This window comes from Glossina fuscipes, unplaced genomic scaffold, assembly GCF_014805625.2.
Source record: "Glossina fuscipes isolate IAEA_lab_2018 unplaced genomic scaffold, Yale_Gfus_2 3, whole genome shotgun sequence".
Classification (NCBI taxonomy): domain Eukaryota; kingdom Metazoa; phylum Arthropoda; class Insecta; order Diptera; family Glossinidae; genus Glossina; species Glossina fuscipes.
Genome location: NW_023998417.1, coordinates 3,058,260 through 3,077,394, shown reverse-complemented (window position 1 = coordinate 3,077,394; position 19,135 = coordinate 3,058,260). Strand labels below are relative to the sequence as shown.

Sequence of the window (19,135 nt, the reverse complement as noted above, 5' to 3'; positions counted from 1 at the left end):
GAATTTGATATTGATCAAGATTATATATAGTTTGTGAATTCCCGGAAAGTTCGTTGCAAACGCTATAACAGAGAGGAATATACCTCTCATCCTTCGGTGATGGGTATAACAAAGAGCAGACGTATTTAAAAGTACCTTTAAAAAACGCATTAATTTCTGTAGCAAGTAAGTGTTATTCCTCCCACTACTGTATAAAAAATATAAAAAAACCAGTAGCAAGACAAACAGAGAATTTTGAAGAAAAACAAAAAAGAAGTCAATACGCTTATAAGAACACATACGTGCGTACACATTGTTGTTTATCTTTTAGTATAAGATCACGATATATTTGTTGAATCGGTTGCCATGAACTCACAACTTAAGTGACATAAATTCAAATGACTTATTTCCATTACAAGTAACAAGGAAGCCATTGCCAACACGTCATAGTTGCTAGCAAGAATTTCAAAAGCTTGAATTGATGCCAACGAAAAAAATAAAACAACAGCAACAACAACAACAACAACAACAACAACAACTAAAGTATTATATTTCAAGACGTGTCTTTTTTTCATTGACTTTATCAGCAAACAGGAAACAGAGTTTTATTCGATTTAAGTCGAATTTCTTTCTATACCCATCACCATGGGGTATGGGGGTGTAATCATTTTATCAAAACGGTTGTAAAGCCCAGAAGAAAACTTCAGAGGCAATAAATCGTTTTAAACAAGTCCGTCTGTCCATCTGTGTTTGTTTGTTGTAAGCTTTCTCCTGGCCGCAAAAATGTGTTCTTCCACGCAGGTTGGTATTGAAAATGGGCCAAGGGATACGATGACAGTACCACGTAAAGTCAGACACCTTTGTTTCTCAATAGGATTAAACAATTGGTTTCTTGATCATTACTCATAAACATAAATGTACAAAAATTTGAATATGAATTCTGTGCTGTAGCACTTGTGAAAAAATTGACCACGCCTAGGTGATGTGAGAGTGCTCCAAAATTTAATTTTTTTTTTTCAATAACCCATAAAGCATATAAGAATTGTTGTCCAGTTTGAAATACGGAATCCATGAAAGCATGTCCATCTGTCCACCTGTCTGTCTGTCTTTGCAACTATGTAGTATTTAGATGAGCGTAGGTGATTTCTTTTATTTTCCTACATTTACTATGGATTATACGGAAAATGTTTACCTTTGTACCTGCGATAGTTAATAGGTTATGAGTGAAAAACATAACATTTTTAGCTTTTGAAAAAAGCTATATTCTCAGCTTATGACCTACGGTAAGCTAAGTACAGTTTGATTGCTTGATACTGGGTTTCGTTAAAGCGATATCTTAATATTTGCAATGTCGCGGGCATTATACATACGGACAGAGAGATGCGCTTCCTTCTGGGCGATGCACAAGTTACGAGAAAAATGGTTATTATCGTTGCTTCCGCATGCGACAAAGAAATGAAGTCCGGATAACTTGGAATTGCTATAGAGAATGTACTGTTCCATGAATATTTAGTCGACTTCGATGAGTTATAGGATTAAAAGAAAGAAAGTGCAACGAACAACAACTAGCACAGGTAAAAGAAACTTTCTTAAGAAAAATCTTTAAACAACAGTTCTAACGCTTAATTAACATAAGCTTACTGCGCACAAGCAAATTTACTGTTATGTAGAAGCCATTGGTGTTAAACAAAACGACTGAAATGTGACATAATAAGCTTCTAAAATAAAGCAAACGCGCGCAAGCCATTAAAGTAGTTATGCCCGATTTGAGAGATGAATCTTTGACATTGACCATCCCACACTAATCTTTTAAAAATTTTGAAAACATTTCATTAAACATGTTTAGTCTTTGAAGCGTGAGAAGTGCATCTGGCTGTTACAAATGCTTAGTAATTTTGCACTTCCGTGGTTGTTGTGGACGACATTCTGTTTTTTTTTTTTTGTATGCTTGACATGAACAATTACTCAGGAAAAGTCTTCTAAACGTGTAACAAGGTGTAATGTTTAGAAAGAAGTGAGAAAAAAGAAGAAGATAAGGAGTGACCCAATGGGTAAGTGTTACACCCTTACCAGCGACATGCATTAATTGGCCGAAAGGAACTTTTGATACCTGATTTTAGAGTAATATTTTGCTGTGGATTAGACATAGACGCAATATTCTCGAAATATGTATTTTTGAAACGGCCCTCTGTCGGCACTCCACCAGTTTTCTATCATATATTGAATTTTATTTATTTAAATTATCTCTAATCATAGAAAATGAATATTTCGAGGGGATTATAAACATGAGGGAGTAGTAGATGTAAAAAATTTTTGTATTTATCGATTAGGTACGAGTTTACAATGCTATGCCAAATAGAGAGTGCATACATATGTAATCGTCTCTTTGATTTGATTTCGTAAAACCCTTACGAAACTCCACTATAAATTATATAAAAAAAAAAAAAAACTAATAGTGTTTTGTCATTTCCTTATACTATTTTTATTAGATTTCATTTTATAATCATTTACTTTACGAAGGAACAACTTTTGCTAGTTAAAAAAAGTGGGTAAAGAAAAAAAAAAAAAAAAAAAAATTTAATTTTCATATTCATGATAAAAGCATTTATGGCATTCGAGCAATGATATTCGATCGTAAGTAAAGAAATAATTAAATGATTGTGTGATAAGATCATGACTCTGATTAGAAAATTGCTTGAGGAATCACTTCGTTCGGAATAATTTCGTTAGGAATGTAAGAGAAAACTATAAAAAAATTTAAATCTTTCTTAAAGAAAACTTAATTTCAATATAAAAATGTTTTTTGATATTAGATTACAGAGATCATAGTTTTTTGTTATCACAAAATACTTGGAAAGTTTATATTAAGTTGTTTAAGCTCTGAGAAATGCGTTAAATTTGTTTTCAAAGTTAAGAAGTCAAGCCACCACACCAATATCGCATAATGAATAGATTTTTTTTCTATATTATAAGTTACTTCATATTCACATTACTCTCTCTCTTTCTCTCTCTCTAAGTATATATATATATATATGATATTTGTTGAGAAACTCATTCATTATTCCCATATAATATAGTGTATCGCCGCTCTCTTACATAATATTTCCCAATTTATCAAATTTCATAAGTTTGAAAAACACGATGAATATTTTTCTCATAATTACACACTTGATTAAATTTCCATTCCATTGATGCATTGATTCGAAGATCAACATTTCACTGGCTTCCACAAGCTTTTCCGCATGAGTGTATTACTAAATGTTAAGTAAATAAATACAAGTAAAATTTCAAACACACACACACACACACACACACACATAAAACAAAAAAAAAACAATTTTTAAAACTGAACTTGTGTGTCATTCCATGCATTGGCAAGAGAGTTTTACAGTTTAGATCTTTTTTATATGGATTTGCTTTTCTTTTTTTTGTTTTTTTTTTTTTTTTTTGCATTATTTGATAAAAGCTTATATGCTATGTGCAGGTCAAACTGGGTTAGAAACATTTTTGAAATAAATTCATTACAATTTGTCACGCAAATATATATGTGTGTGCGAAACACATAGCCAAATAACTTTTAACAAAGCTGCACAGCAGGGAGGATTTCTTGCATTTATGCATAACATCTCTGTGAGGCTAGATATCGTCACTTGTAGAATTCTCATATCACAAATATTCTACCTATCTCTCCATTTGTTGAGATCGTCTTTATAAACTCAAAACCCTACCCGGAGAAGCAATTTTGTAAGAAAACTCTTTCTCTCTTTCTCTGTTTAAAAGTTGACTAAATTTATGCATTAAGTAGGAAATCTGAACATTGAAGATTTACTGTTCAGATAATAGATTGTTCTCTTCGACTCACATTTTTGCACGTAATTCCAAAAGCCATATATTCGGAAATTTAAAAAAAAAAGAAAAAAAAAAATTGTTCACGAATTCTTATTTTATCAACTTTGGAGCCTTCTACACGCACTCTACATAGTTTGTAAGTTAAATGAGTTCGGTCTTTTGAAAGTCTTCTTTCATTCAAGTTATCCAAAGCTTTTCTCTTCAAGAATAGAAGTAAGAACATTATGGCCATGTCAAGTGATCACAGTTCGATTCCTTGGGCTCAATTATTTAATTATGTGAAGACTTCGGTGGCGTGTTGGGCAAAAACTTGAGTTTTCTCGAAATCAGTCCTGTCGTCCTTCAGTCAAAGTCTTAAGTTTTAAAGAACGTCGTCGTCTTTTGAGCGGAATTTTTGACGTTTGCAGAATTTCGACCAGAACGAGACAAAGCTATGATGTCACTGATCAGGTTAAATGCCTTGCAGCACTTTTAACAATTATTCGCACGAATTTTTGCTTGAAACATAAAACTTGGTTAAAAGTCATTGTTCAAATAGTTTTTTGATTGTAAAAGTCATTCAACACCATTACTAACAAGACCAGAAGCTTAAAGGTGTAAAGTGATAGAATGCAATCTAACGTTACTAAGAATGTAGAAACAACAAGTAAAAACGCTCGTAGACCGAATAAGGCCGATTATTAAATACCTTATATTGCTTGACTTCGACTTTGTTGCTACACTAAAGAATCCTTTTATGGGCTCGGTCCTAAAAACGAGCTACGTGGTCCAGTTTTAGTTCACTCAATTTTTGCCTCAAATTAATACTCAAGACCAACATCGATGGGTATTGAAAATTGTATCATTTTTTCATGTGGATGGGCAGGCTACTATTTCGCTCTGTCTGGCAGGCTTTTCTTTAATAGGAAACTTTGCATGTGCTGAGAGAGTCAAAAATTGATCACATCCGGCCCAAATTTTTCACTCAAGGTTCATTCTTTGAGATAGTTCAGCGAGAATTTCCCATTGCAAATCATTTCACATAAGGACTTTTTGAAGTCGTCAAGATAAAATGGCAGTTAATTCCAGTGATTGTAAATATGATCCGTACTAATCTATTTTCAATAGGATGCGTGCTTGGACTAATATACACTAGTGTACTAAATTTCATTGCAATATTTCAAAACCACTTGACAAATTGAGCATAATAACTATTAAGGCACAGAGGGACAGACAGTAAATAGTAAAAAGTGATAAAATATTTTAGGTACGTGATTACAATACGCACTAAATGTATGGCGACTTTTAACAAAAATATACTTCTTCTTCTTCTTCTTCTTCTTCTTGCTATAATCTTTATCAATTGTGCTTGGAATAATCGTAGTTAAGTAAATTGCTTATCTGCGAACGAATGGCTATACCCAGCGCAACTAGAGGTATACCGATGTATGCAGAGCTCTGAACAACTGGACTTTTTATTACACCCATCGATTTAGAATCATTTTCTAAATCGAATAAACTCTGCCACGCTATCTGCCACATGTCTGTCAACTTATCGTCATGCCAAAGCGATTTCAAAACATTTTCACAAAATTGAGATATATCCGTCCAAGAAAGCATCCTAATGAAAATGAGACAACAAAATGAATTATGTCGCATTTGAAGTCTTTTAAAAAGTTACATGCATTTTTAAAGCACTAATTGAATGAACTCTTAACTTTCTTTAATTGGCTAATGTTATTTTTTTTAATTGTTTAGTTGTTGCTCTACCTCTATGCATTTGTCAATTTAACATAGCGCACTTTCAGTATTAATTTGTCTTTAAATTTAATTTTAACAGATTTAATGGTCGACTATATAACTTTTTAGCTGGTGTTGTTTGAAATGTGATCTGTGCAGATAGATAAAAGTAAAGTTCACACAGTTTAGTTTTGTTGACGCTTGCGCAGCGAACAAAGTTAGTTAACTTAATTGCAAATCAACCTATTTTTAAAGCCTGTTCATAGCATTCTGATTTATATATATTTCGCATAGCAAATACCATTCTACACAATCATTATTAGGGAAAGAATTTTTTTTTTTTTTTTTTTTTTTTTTGGCCAAGCACTCTACTCATTGCTTCCAATTCGTTTTCGGTTCGGTTTTTGGCAGCCGAAGAATTCTTAACCTTTCTCTTAGTCAAATTTGTGCTAACTTTTCAGTCAGAAAATCAGAATATAATTTTTAATGGATTCGCTATATAAACGATCAACTTTCTTTTATGATGCTTCTAATTATTGTTTTTTCAGCAAAGTCATAAATATGGATTATGTTTGCTCGTATTTTGATGTAAATAATCAAAAATTCATTTGATTATTTATTCATTTATATTTATTTGTTTAAAAAAAAGCTTATCAAAACTATCTATATAAATATATATATATATTAAATATTTTCTCTTTCTATTAAAACAAACATAGCTTTTTCTCTTTTATCTTTTTTTTTTGTTTGTTTTCTTTATGTTTATATTTTATCGTCTGTTTCTTAATATTTGTGCCGATAATTAACATAAGAATATAAATTAAAAAGTTTCATACTCGGAGGAAAAATAAAAACATATATATATATATATATAAAGCAACAAAAAAAAAATATATGAAAAAAGAAAACCTTTGTTTTCTTTCCTTGCAAAACATTTTGTAAATTTTTTGTTTAATTTGTAGACTATATGGTCAACGCGTTGTTGTGCTTAAGAAATCGTTGTTGGTTGTTTTTATAAAAATAAACAAAAAAGCAGAAAAAGTTGAAAAAATGAAAACATTTTTATACTTTAACAACTTACTTAACAACAAAAATGCTTTCCTACGTACAATAACCGTATAGGATAGGTGTGTGTATATATATATATGACGAACAGACGACTTTAAGTGTGCTTGTAGAGAGTTGTTTATATGCAAAATATTTATTTCATACTTGTTTCATTATGCATATAAGGGCAGGGAGAAAAAACATAAGAAAATTTTTCTTTTGCTTTTTATTATCATTAATAGCAGACGATGTTTAAGACAAAACAGCCAGAGTAACATTTTACAAAACTTTGTTATCCAGTAAGAAACTGGTCGTAATAAGTACTTAGTAGTAGTGTAAGACGTCTCTCCTTTGTGTGATCTCTTCGATTAATGAAAAGTTGAATAAAAATTTGATCGACTGACAGTCGATTTTGCGCCTGCGTCCTACATTACATTACAATCAAGATAACAAACTTGTTATATTTTGAGCTTATATGCACTGAATTACATTTCTATTTATGTATATTGGCTGAATAGATTAGCTAATCATATTTAGTGAATAAATAAATAACTGCGTAGTTGATTGGCGCGTGCTCAAGTTAAAGGCACCTGTTAGCGGTAACAATTGTCTAATAATGTCCAAATATATATATATTAAATGACTATTAAAATTTCCTTTATCGTAGGTCTGACTATAGGGTATTATGGCATGTTTATTATGCTTATCTTAGCTAAGATGTAAATATAAGGGTAGTAAGCTTGTTGAAAATATTCTAAAAGCGATCAAGTGTTAAATATCATTAAATCAATTTTTTAAATGACAATTATATATATTTTATAATTTAGATAGAGCTTTTTACATATTCCTACATTTAACTTTTTTCACTTACTTCACGTAAAAATACCTCTTATAAGTGAAGAGTATGAAGATAAATTTGAATTTAATTAGCAAAGGCTATCCTACTCCTAACTTATATCTTAACAAAACTTTGTGAACGCGGTAACAGAGCTCTGTTAAATATTTAAAAACTCAGATATAGTTGGATTTTAAAACCTACTCCGTCCGTCCATATTAAAAAACGCGAAATATTTTTGTGGACATTGCATGAATCTATATAAAAATACCTTTGAAACAAACTAAACAAATTCAAAGTCTGCTTATGGGAAATATTTTTAATGATTTTTTCAAATTTGGTACGTGAATGAAGAACGCATACGGAAACCCAGACACAAATTTGAGACTGTAGTGAGGCCAAACAAGAAAATGTCACCTCAATCCATCATATACTAAGTGAATCTTTATGAAAGCATCTATGGAATGACCAAAAAAATGCATAGATTTCTTTTTCTTTCGGGGACCAGTACACGGAAGGCTACGTATGCGAAATCCAAATTTATCACTTTTTACTGGACATCGCTCAGCTAAGCTTGATGTTAACATTAAACAAAGATTTCTCCCATCTACGAACCAAAGTTTCAGCGGAAGAAATTGTTGAGCGAATTCGATGATAGCCAAGAGATTTTCTTTTAGCCCGATATACTTCTTAATAAGCGAAGACATTGCAATTTATGAAACCAGCAGTTCAAACTTTACGAAGTACCAAATAATGTGTTTTTTTTTTTTTTTTTTTTTTTTTGGAGTAAACGAAAACTGTAGTGCATCTTAACGATCGCGAACAAGTCATGATCACAGAAATTTATTACGTCGGCTATTTTTAGAATAAAATGTAAGAACAGGATATTTTTCGAATGGGATAACCGTTGAAAGAAACGAGTTTTTATGAAGGGAACTTTAGTAGGGAAGTCCATCTTAATGGAAACAAGCCAAGTTTTTCTTCTTCCCTATCTACACTTTTCATTTTGCAATGAGTAATCTACGCAAATATATTAATATATATATATATATATATATATATGAGAGTGCAAGCGCGTTGATATGTAATATTCAAGTATACTTTAATCATTAAGTAAACAATAGGTGACTAATGAAATATTAATAAAACAAGTTTTAAACGCGTTATACAATACAATACAATATGCTACCACAACCCAACCTACCATCCAAAGCAATAAGAATATTATGACTAAATTCCGCCTAGAAATATGAACGATACTCATCTCAAAAGAATGTAAATAGACTTTGTAAAGATAATAAATAATTAAAAAAAAAGGAAACGACAACTAACGTAAGAAAGGGCCATATTTTTAAGAGAAACACTCTTTACTGTTTTACTAACTATTAAGACACAGTTTGTGTATTTGCGCAGACATCAATTGTTGTGGACCTTTTTACCAGAATTACGTATACGGGTATAGCGGGTAAGCGAAGAAACATTACAAACATTACAACATTGAAAAGAGGAAAGGAAAAAGCAAAAAAAAAAATAAATAACCATAAGGCACAAAGATTTACAGATAGATACCTTCGTAACGACTAACATAAGATCTTTGACCTGAAGCTCGAAGAAGAAAAGATGAGATGTATAGATGAGCGCATAGCTTTAGAACAATGAGTTCATTATGCATGAAATAAATTAAAATCACATTTATTTTTAAAATTCATAATAATCAAGTTCAAGATAATAATCACAAAACCGATGACGATTTTATTCGATGATGTATTACTCATGCATTTACATTTATGTTTGTGAAATATAAAAATTATTGAGCCCAACAATATATAATATAATGCAATGTTAATGTCGGAATGAATGAATTTATGGCGAGCTCAATATTTTTTCGTCTGTCTAGTAGTAAAATAGAAAATAGTTTATTACTATATTGGCATCAAATGCGATCAGTTACTGTTGTCGCTGTTTACACGCGGAGACGATTTTCTTCAATTTCCTTTCTTTTTTTTTGTATGCTTCTACACTAAAATGTTGTAGAATACATTTAAGCCTTGTTTTTTTTTTTTTTGTCATCATTGTTTATGTCTGTAACGTTGTAAAGAATAGCAGATACTTAAGTTTAACTGTAAAATCCAGTTCGACAGCGAGCCATCATTAACAATTTATACATTGTCACTATAACAGGTATTTTTAAATTTCTTTTTCATTTTCTTTTTCTTTTTTTCTTATTCTTTTATTTCAACTAAAATTTAAAAAAAAAAAAAAAAAAGAAAAAAAAGAAAAACAAATCATTTGACCAAAAAACATTAACTTGTTCTTTAAATTAATCTGTGCATGCCGTGAAATCAGCCTGAGTTTTGTATATTTATTTATTCTCTTGTGTCTCATGCTGCAAATTGCTTAATATTTCTTGTGATTATTTAAAAATGTTGGTAAAAAAACAAGAAGAAAAAAACCGTTTTAATGATTGTGGTAAAGTGATTTAATCAACAAGTTGGCAGGCGAGGAGGAGAACATATCGAATGAAAGAAAAGCTTATTCTCTAATGGCATTAAATAAATTGAAGAAAAATTTCAAATAATACAGTTAACGTAATATTTCACTGTCTCACTATAATGAAAAAGGTATTCTGCAGATCACATTGCCCGTAAACCAATGAGCAAATAATAATTGATTAGCTCCAAGATACTTTGTTGATGTTTGCAAGTTATTCAAGTTGTTTAGTTGTTAATTAGATTTCAGAATGGGAATCTGAATTTCAATTCTATGATAAACTAAGAAAGAACAAGCGAGAGAAAATGATTTCCATACAATTTGCTAGAAACTTAAAAACATTGACAGACGGAAATACTATATAGTATTGTATGTTCAGTGTGACGCAAAATGACGTAAATGGTATAGCATTTCAATTTTTAAGCTAATTATTTTTTTTTGCATTTAACTTTTTACTACTTTAACTGGTGAATAGCAAGTATCATCGCGGACATTATAGCGTTCATTGTATGCACAAAAATATTACAAAACATTTCTAATCACAACTAATTTTAAAATAAATTGACTTTCAATTTTTGAATGTCACCGAAATATTCATTGTCCGTAAATGCGTTAAAACGATAATAACAGAAAACGAGACCAAAGAAATTAATAAAATGAACACAAAATTCATAGCCCGGCGGACAGACGGACGAGCAAGTTTAACAGATTCAGAAGAAGATTTTAAACAGATCGCCATTATATAAATCGGGTAAAAGAGTATAGGCTAAAAAAATTATGTAGGTACATCTTAGACACACACACACACACACACACAGACACAGGCACACACGTATACACTTATTCTATTTTTCTCATTAAATCTTCACCTCATTAAATTTCGCACAAAACTCGTGGCCCTGCGGACAGACGGATGGACATATTTAATAGTTTCAGAAAAATATTCGAAATAGATGGGTATAATAAAAATCGGGAAGAAGAGTATAGGCTAACAAATTTATGTAGACATATTTTACACCCACGCACACACATATATATATACATATATGTATGCACTCATAAGTATTTTTATTTAATTTCACTAAGAAATTGGAAAATCTTATTGAGCTTAGCACGGGTGGACGAAAAAAGAAATGTATAGAGAATGCTTAGGAAAAAGAAGAACGTAATTATGCTGTAAATAAATCGAAACTTACACTATATCTCCATCTAAGATTTATTACAAAAATGCACGAGAATTATTTAGAAAGTCCGACTCCACTCGCCCGGCTGCATATTACAAACAAACCAGTCACGATTTTAAGATAATTCTTTTAAGAAAGTAACCTTCTAAGATTCATGCCCATACAAGGAGAATATAAGTGCATCCATCCTAAAAAGCAGCTTTATCAATTAAGGGAATCATAAACAGTATGTGAAGGTATCACGATCCAAGAGAACACAATCTTCAGAGAGTGAACAAAGGAAACAACATATTAATTTCATTTCCTTAAGAAGCAAGAATGGAAAACCTATTGTTGTTGCCCTTAATAGTTGAGAGATTTCAATTAACTCATTAATCGAACTTCAATTCAGGTAATTAAAGAGAAATATTAAATTTGGTTCTCTGTAAACCGTGTAATCACGAAAGAGGTCGATATATATATATATAAATCTACTAAATAAGTGCTTACTTTTTTTTTTTTGTTTCCAACTATACACAGTAATTTGCTTACTAAACACCCTTCGTATATTTGTATATTTCTTATAAGCAAAGGCGTTGCACCTCTTTCTTAGTATTCTTTTGCGCTTTATGTCTGTCTATATGTAATTGAACAGGTTTATGACTATATGCAATTTCCTTGCCTTAGCCTACGACTAGCGTATGCGGTAAACAAATGCTTTATGAGTAGATAGATAGTAGATACATGCACTTGAAACATCTTAACCATGAAACAAGTACATGAACCATTATGACGAAAACGATATAAATGAATAAACAAACAAACAAACAAACAAACACTTACCATTAGCACAAAAATGTGATGATTTACTAATGATAACTCGTTGTTGCATTAAAAATTTATTTAATAAATAATTTTTTTCTTTGTTTTTTTGTGTAATTAATATTAATACTTTTTAATTTTTTTTTTTTATTTAGGGATTTTAATAATGTACTGCAATAAATTCACTTTGTGTACGTATTTACGGTTGATATGATAGAATAAGAATAGAAAAGAATAAAATTACTTTGTTAAGTACACATACACATACACATAAACATACACAAATATATATCGGCACATAGGGTATTTTATATTAAAAGCACTCATACACAAATACATAGATAGAGACTCGCACAAATACTTATATACATGCAGAATAAAAATTATTATATTTTATGCATTCCTAGTGCTAAGCATGCGCTCTCAGCTAAGTATCAAGAATAACGTTAACGACAACAATATAAGACAGACTATGGTATAGATACCGATTCGCAAGAAAGAAAAGCATTGTGCAGAAGTTTTAGATATATATATATCTATACATATATATATATATATATATATGCTATACTAGCGATTCTTTTGATTTTAGCCACATTTTCCACGAAAATATTTTATAGAATTTTTTTTTTCATTTCCTTATTTCTTTACAAAATGAATTCCTTTTCTCGTTTTTCATTTATTTACTTCTTTTCTTTAACTAATAATATATCGTTTAATAATTGATTATTTTAGAAATTTTATATAGTTTTTTTTTTTTTTTTAATATTTTTGAAATTTAATTAAACTAATTATCTATTTTTTATTGAATTGAAGAAAAAAAAAAAAGGAAAAAAAATTTCAATTTAACGCGCTCTGCGCACTTAGATAAGCAACTAACGTGCGCAAACACTCTTTGTATACTGGGTTAAGCATCAGACGCCATCTTAACCATAACCGTAGCATAATACTGAGTGACATTAGTTTTCAAAAGTTTTATTGGAAAATTGCGCTAAAAAAAACTCAGCTTGATTATCGGAGGTTTAAACCAGGTATAGAGCGGGAGAGAGAGAGAGAGAGAGAGTGAGTAAGTGAGTGTGTCTAATAAAAAAAGGGAACATGAGAATTATACACAAATTTTACTTTACTCATTATTACGGTATTAATTAAATGAAAAAATGAAAAAATTATTATAAAACAAAATTAATTTTTTTATTTTATATTTATTAATTATAACTTAAGAAATGAGAAACAAGAGAAAAGAATTCTGTCATTTTTTGTACTTGCAGTCTGCAGCTCGTATCATGAACTCTTTTTTTTTACTCTTTGTTACCAATTGGAAATGTTTGCTTTATCTCTACGCTAGCCTCCTATAGATTTAACACTCGAGTTCATATAATCACATAATTCCAGTCTTGAGCTCAGTTTACATTTAGCATTGTTTGAGTATAGACGTGCTGTTGTTACCGTTACACGAGACGTTTCTATTTATCTTCTTTTTTTTTATATATATATATGTAAACAATTCTCTCATATTTGCTCTATGGTTCTTAAGTGAAACAAAAAAAAAAAAAAAAGAAAAGAAAAATGCAACAGCGCTAAAGAAAAAGAAAATTATTTTGCTTGTCTATGTATTGAAAACAAAAGCCATAAACAGTGAATTAACTGAAAACTAAGAAAGTATCTCGCAATCCAAAACTCTGTCGATAGATATATATAGATATATATAAATATATATAAATATATATATTTGGTCATGAAAATGATTGGCAGTGATTATGTGTTAGAAGCTCACAACATCTATCATACCCGAGAGGTAATATATGTGTATATATATATATATATGTGTAACTATATAACACTACGAAACAAGTTAAAGCAATTAAATGCTTGAACGGAGGCGAAAATATCAACAAGCTTGTAACTAAAGAGTTTTATTAAGGATAAAATTAACAAATAGTTTAACTAAAGACTTGTGTGCTAATTATAAGAGAAGATAGCTTAACTTACTGTCAGAATAAACTAAAGTTTTATTGCACTCTTTTATGACTTCTTTCTTAAAATCACTAGTTAGTCTAAAAAGTATTAAGCTAATAGTGTTAACATTAGGAAATTTTATGATTAGACCTCCTCTTAAATAGTCAATAATTTTCGGTTGCAAAATTTCCTTCGGAAAGTTAAAAGAGAAAATTTTATACTGAAAAAATACCTTAACTGATTTTCGTTTGCACCAATTTTTCACTAACTTGACAGAGCGACTTATAACAAACGGCACGGGTAGCGTGCTTAGAGCTCGTCTCAGATGAAACGGACTATAACTGAGCCTTTAATATGTAACGAATAACCATGAAAGGGCGTTACGCATTTAGGCGAATAATTACTTCTTGAGCATCGCTCTTCTTAGATTTGGTCCACACTGACTTTGCATATTTGAAAATGTTATTTCACAAGAAGTTTTCTAAACAAGATATGAAATCATACGTATCTGATACATGTGTATATAAATATTACTTAGAAATTGTATTACATCAACGTTAGGCAAATGTTAAAAGACATTTGTGAACAGCTTTTAGGGCTTTTAGGGAAAGAAATTATTCTTAAAAGGTTATAAGTCCCCACGCAAGGACTCAACCTTCTCAGGGCCAAGTCAAAGATAATCTTCTCTTTGCACACTCAATTGACTTGATAGCTAAACACCCTAAGCATCGGTTACAGAAACCGTCACATTTAAAACAATAGGTAAAGTACAAATTTCTAAGTCTGAATAATTTCCCTAAAGGTCTTTGAAAATCTCTAATAATTTTCGATAGGTCTTGGACTTTAATAAGCTTTGTATCAAAGCGAAAAACTGCACTTTCTTACTGCAAGCGGGAATTCCTTAATTCTTCTTAGACAAGAGATGCGAAAAAAGCGGTTTTTTCGTACTTTTAGTTGACCTAGTTTCTTAAAGGTATCATTTGAATAGTTTACTACCTTCGTGATGAGATTAATTATTGAACGTTTAAGAAACAACTGTTGCTTATACTGTTATGTGTAAGTCTTCGAAGGTAATATTTTTCGTCCCGTCGCAGGTTGATAGCGGCGGTTGTTTTAATGGCGCTGGCAGCTCAGCTTTAGGGCTTAAAGGTGTCAACTTGACAGTGCACAGTGGTGAAGTGATGGCCATATTGGGATCTAAAGGTGAGAAGCAATTGCTTGGAATTCTCTCTCTTGGAATTCTGGATAACTTTTCTTTTTGTTTTTTTTTTTTTTTTGGTTAAATTTCTTTTATTTAAATTCACTTAATGTTAAGGCAGCGGCAAACGCGCCTTACTCGATGTTATCTCACGACGCGCTGATGGCTCTACTCGAGGCCAAGTTCTATTAAATGGATCGCCGTTAACTAAAGCATTATTTCAACAACGCTGCGGCTATGTTACGCAATCCTGTTCATTTATACCAGGTTTAACAGTTGCTCAAACCTTACATTATACTCCCACTATTGTAAGTAATGAAGCTGGGTAAGCAATCATATATTACTGGGGCAATTATTTTTCATTTTTTTTGCATTGCACTCTTCATACAGCTTTCTGGTTATTTGAAAAGCTCAAAAGTTCGACAAGTATTAGCTGATTTAGCGCTTTCGCAAGTGGCTCATAAACGTGTGGAATATTTGAATATAAGCGAAGCCAGACGTCTGGCCATTGGTGTGCAATTAGTTAGAGATCCAGGTAAAAAAAAAAAAAAAAAATTTCAAGCAAAGAAATTCTTTCGTCCACTTTTTCTCTTATACTTTATTGTCTTAATTTTTTTCTTTCTCACTTGGCAATTCCTTTGAAATACTTACTGCCTGCTGTCTCCTTTCAAAAGGAGAAAATTCATATACTCATTTAAATTTTTACATATATACACCGCGACTTTAATCTAACTATAATTTACAAATGTTCTCAGTACCTTTTACTTTTATTCAAGTCATTTGTTTCTCTCTCTCTCTCTTTCTCTCTCTCTCTCTCTCACTCTCTCTTTCTCTCTCTCTCTCGCTCTTTCTTTCTTTCTTTCTCTCTCTCTCTCTCTCACTCTCTCTTTCTCTTTCCCTCTTTCCATGCGTCATGCTCTTCTTATTGGTGGTAATCAAGTTTCTTGTTCAAGTCTTTTCTTTGCGCCTTCTTCTTCTTGTTTTTCTTACTCAAGTTTTCTGCTTAAGTCTTTTTCGCTCGGTTTCCTATTCTTATTACTTCTGATCAAGTTTTTTGCTTAAGTTCTTTGCTTAAGAATTTTTTCTTCCGTTTTTCGCTTCCTCTCGTTTTTGTTCGAGGTTTTTTATTTTTTTTAACTTTATTCTCTCACGAGACAACACGACTAATTGTGGTAATATGAACTTTTTTTTGTTTTTGTTTTTTTTTTGAAACTTTTGATTCTTGATAGTAATGCTACTTTTGGATGAACCTACCCAAGGTTTGGATCCTTTAAGTGCTTATCTACTCATTTCGATACTTTCCAATACGGCAAAGAAAACCGGTTGCGGTATATTGTTGTCACTCGAGAAACCGCGTTCAGATGTGTTTCCTTTTTTGGATCGCGCTTTATTCCTTTGCCTGGGCGGTGTAGTGTATTCAGGCGGTACGCGAGCGATGTTGGAATATTTTCATGGAATTGGTTTTCCTTGTCCGCAACTAGAGAATCCCTTAATGTACTATTTATGCCTCTCAACGGTAGACAGAAGAAGTCGGGATCGTTTTCTGGAATCTAGCCAACAAATCGAGGCTTTAGTGGAGAGATTCTCAAGAGAAACACCCGTTTCAGATGGCCCCTTAAATAATATGGGCAGTGGAAAAGTTCCCTTGGCCTATGGTAAACCAGGCGAATTGAAAGTTTGGGTGATGTTGTATTTGTAAGAGAAGTTTTTATTAATTTTTTTTTTTGAAATTTGCACATATTTTGGATAAATATTTTTGCTTTACTTAGAAAATTATTAGCATCAACTTTTTCTTGCGGTTTAACTGGCTTAAAGTCCTTGTTCATGCGTTTGATTTTGTTACCGTTAGCTATGAGTTTAATGTGGCTTTTCTACAATAACGTTGGGGTAAACTGAATTATTAAATAAATTATTTTCTCATATTATTTTATAAGAAATTGTTATACAATTTAAGGACGATGCTCATGGTTTCTTTAGTAAAAACGGCTTGATTTTGAATATCATTGGTTTATCTTATGGTTGCGGCATTTTGGTGACGATAACCTTATGTGAGTTTGTACTTGTTTTGTACTTTCGGTAAAAAAAAAAAAAATTTTTTTTTTAAATGACTTTCCTTCCACTTAGTTCCTATTTGGCGTAAACGTTTCGCCCAAGATATACCGGAAGGTTTGTATTCTGGTGCCACTCTTCTGATTGCTTACAATTCTGTTTCTATACCATTTTCCATAATATCCTCTGTTGTAGCTAGTTGCGTTATATATCCGTAAGTATATGATTTTAATAATTCGGTCAAAAAAGTGTTAACAATTTATTGTTTAAGAATACTTCTTGATCCGAAATTTCCCAATGGCATCGTATTTGCTTATCTTTTGGTGGCCTTATGGTCGAGTTTTGTATTAGCTGAACAGTTATGTATCGCATTTCTGTTAGTGGTTAAAGTACCTTTTAATGTCGCCATCACTGTTACTTATATTTTAGTTATTTCTATGGCTTTGGCTAGCGGTACAGTACGGTGAGTACGTAAAACTTGTTATAAATAACTTACTGACGTTATGCAAAAATGTTTGTTTTTTTTTTCTTAATTTTCTTTTTTTTTGTTTTTTTTTTTTTTGAAAAGATCTTTCAAAGGATTACAGCCGTGGCTGCAGGATAATACTAAAGGTACTCACACTCGTTACGCCTCATCTCTGTTGCATAGCATTGCTTTTCAGACACGGAAAATGAATTGTACGCCCACAGCGTCGGTTATATGTCCAAAGCCTGCAGATTTCTTGCATGAACGTCTAGGATTAGCTGATCCAGATGTAAGAAAATGCAATGATCAAAATATTAAGAAGAAGAAGATTTCATTTAAGTTTTTTGAAAAATATTTTTCCCCACTTAGGAGACAATCGATATTGCGGCGTCTTGTGCTTTTGCGATAGGCTTGGCTGCCTTTAATATGTTGCTATATTTGTTCCCTATGCCCAGATGTGTTAAACAAAAGCTTAAAGACTGAATGTGAAACTCATTTAATATTTTATTCTTTTATTACAATAACTTTTTTAAGTCCCTACAAAATCTTTTGCAAAATTGTGTTTAATTTTTAAAGGGACTCTGTTAGGCTTTTTGTGTAATTAGACGCGACATTTTAAAATAATGTTATGTCACTCTTAACATGAAGCGTTGCGCTGTTCAGAATGTCTTGTAAACTATTGTGAATTTGATGTTATAATTCTTACTAAACTAGGATCCAAAGAATAGAACAAAATGGTCCAAATTTGGTAGAGTTCGTTTTTTCATCACGTAGGATCAAAAATGATATACTTTGGTCATATGAGCTTTAGTTTTCATTATATAGGAGGAGGTTCAAAAATTGCCCCATCCGGTCCAAAGTTTGCATACTAATTTAGAATGCCGAAATACTATTACTTAGCCACTTTATTTTTTCCTTATAACGACTTTTCAGAATAGGGCATTATATAGGGAGTGGTCCAAAAGGTTTTCAGTACCGTTCATCTTGAGGTGAAAACACGTCATGATGACAAATTTCATCAAAATATTTCAAAGATTACGACTTGTGTCTTGAACACAAAAATACATGAACAGACATCAGACAGACGGACAGACTTAGATCAATTCGAATTATAATTCTGAATCGATCGGTATAATAAAGGTAGGTCTATCTTAAGCCCTTCTTCCTATCGCAGACGTCCACGCTAACTTGATATACTCTGTACCACAGGTGGTATACGGTATAAAAGGTATTATATATTTATTCCAAAAAGTATGCTTCGATTTTCTTTATTATAAAATCTTTTTTTCAAGTCATTTACAACTCGGTTAATTTAACGGACTGCTGAAAAAATAGAAGAAGAAGAAGAAGATAGATGTAGTCAGACGGAAGAACCGAACTGAGAATGAGTTCATGACTAGAATGTGAAGATAGAATAAGAAGAATCGTAGCAATATTGTACTGAGTAAGAAATTTGTAACATTGAAAAGGAATATTACTAAGTGTGTGTGAAGAGCAGAAATTAAAAATAATTTATAATTATTATGGTAAATTTTAAGGTTTTGCCTATTTTTTGTTTAAAA

At 31.3% G+C, this 19,135-nt stretch overlaps 2 protein-coding genes and 1 long non-coding RNA gene across 3 annotated transcripts in view; 2 read left to right on the top strand and 1 right to left on the bottom strand.

The window, feature by feature from the left end:
• The window catches only part of LOC119634745 (ATP-binding cassette sub-family G member 8), a 39,711-nt gene extending 27,522 nt beyond the window's left edge, over window positions 1-12,189 (bottom strand). The window contains 1 exon segment of the mRNA XM_038029091.1: window positions 11,926-12,189. Coding sequence (XP_037885019.1) covers window positions 11,926-11,928 — 3 coding nt within the window. The 5' untranslated portion in view covers window positions 11,929-12,189.
• The window catches only part of LOC119634755, a 76,599-nt gene that overhangs the window by 3,906 nt on the left and 53,558 nt on the right, over window positions 1-19,135 (top strand). The gene's annotated exons all lie outside the window — the stretch shown is intronic.
• LOC119634748 (ATP-binding cassette sub-family G member 5) lies at window positions 13,310-18,352 on the top strand. Its single transcript, XM_038029095.1, has 11 exons — window positions 13,310-13,699; window positions 14,955-15,063; window positions 15,176-15,366; window positions 15,449-15,593; window positions 16,288-16,753; window positions 16,828-16,945; window positions 17,013-17,106; window positions 17,183-17,321; window positions 17,379-17,570; window positions 17,676-17,862; window positions 17,943-18,352. The coding sequence occupies exons 1-11, from the start codon at window positions 13,640-13,642 to the stop codon at window positions 18,054-18,056; spliced, it is 1,815 nt and encodes a 604-aa protein (XP_037885023.1). The 5' UTR covers window positions 13,310-13,639; the 3' UTR covers window positions 18,057-18,352.

Coding starts and splice junctions, on each gene's coding strand:
- LOC119634748 (XM_038029095.1), top strand. CDS start 13,640: ATGAAAATGATTGGCAGTGATTATGTGTTAGAAGCTCACAACATCTAT. Junction 13,700..14,954: donor ACATCTATCATACCCGAGAG/GTAATATATGTG, acceptor GTCCCGTCGCAG/GTTGATAGCGGCGGTTGTTT. Junction 15,367..15,448: donor TACATTATACTCCCACTATT/GTAAGTAATGAA, acceptor CTCTTCATACAG/CTTTCTGGTTATTTGAAAAG.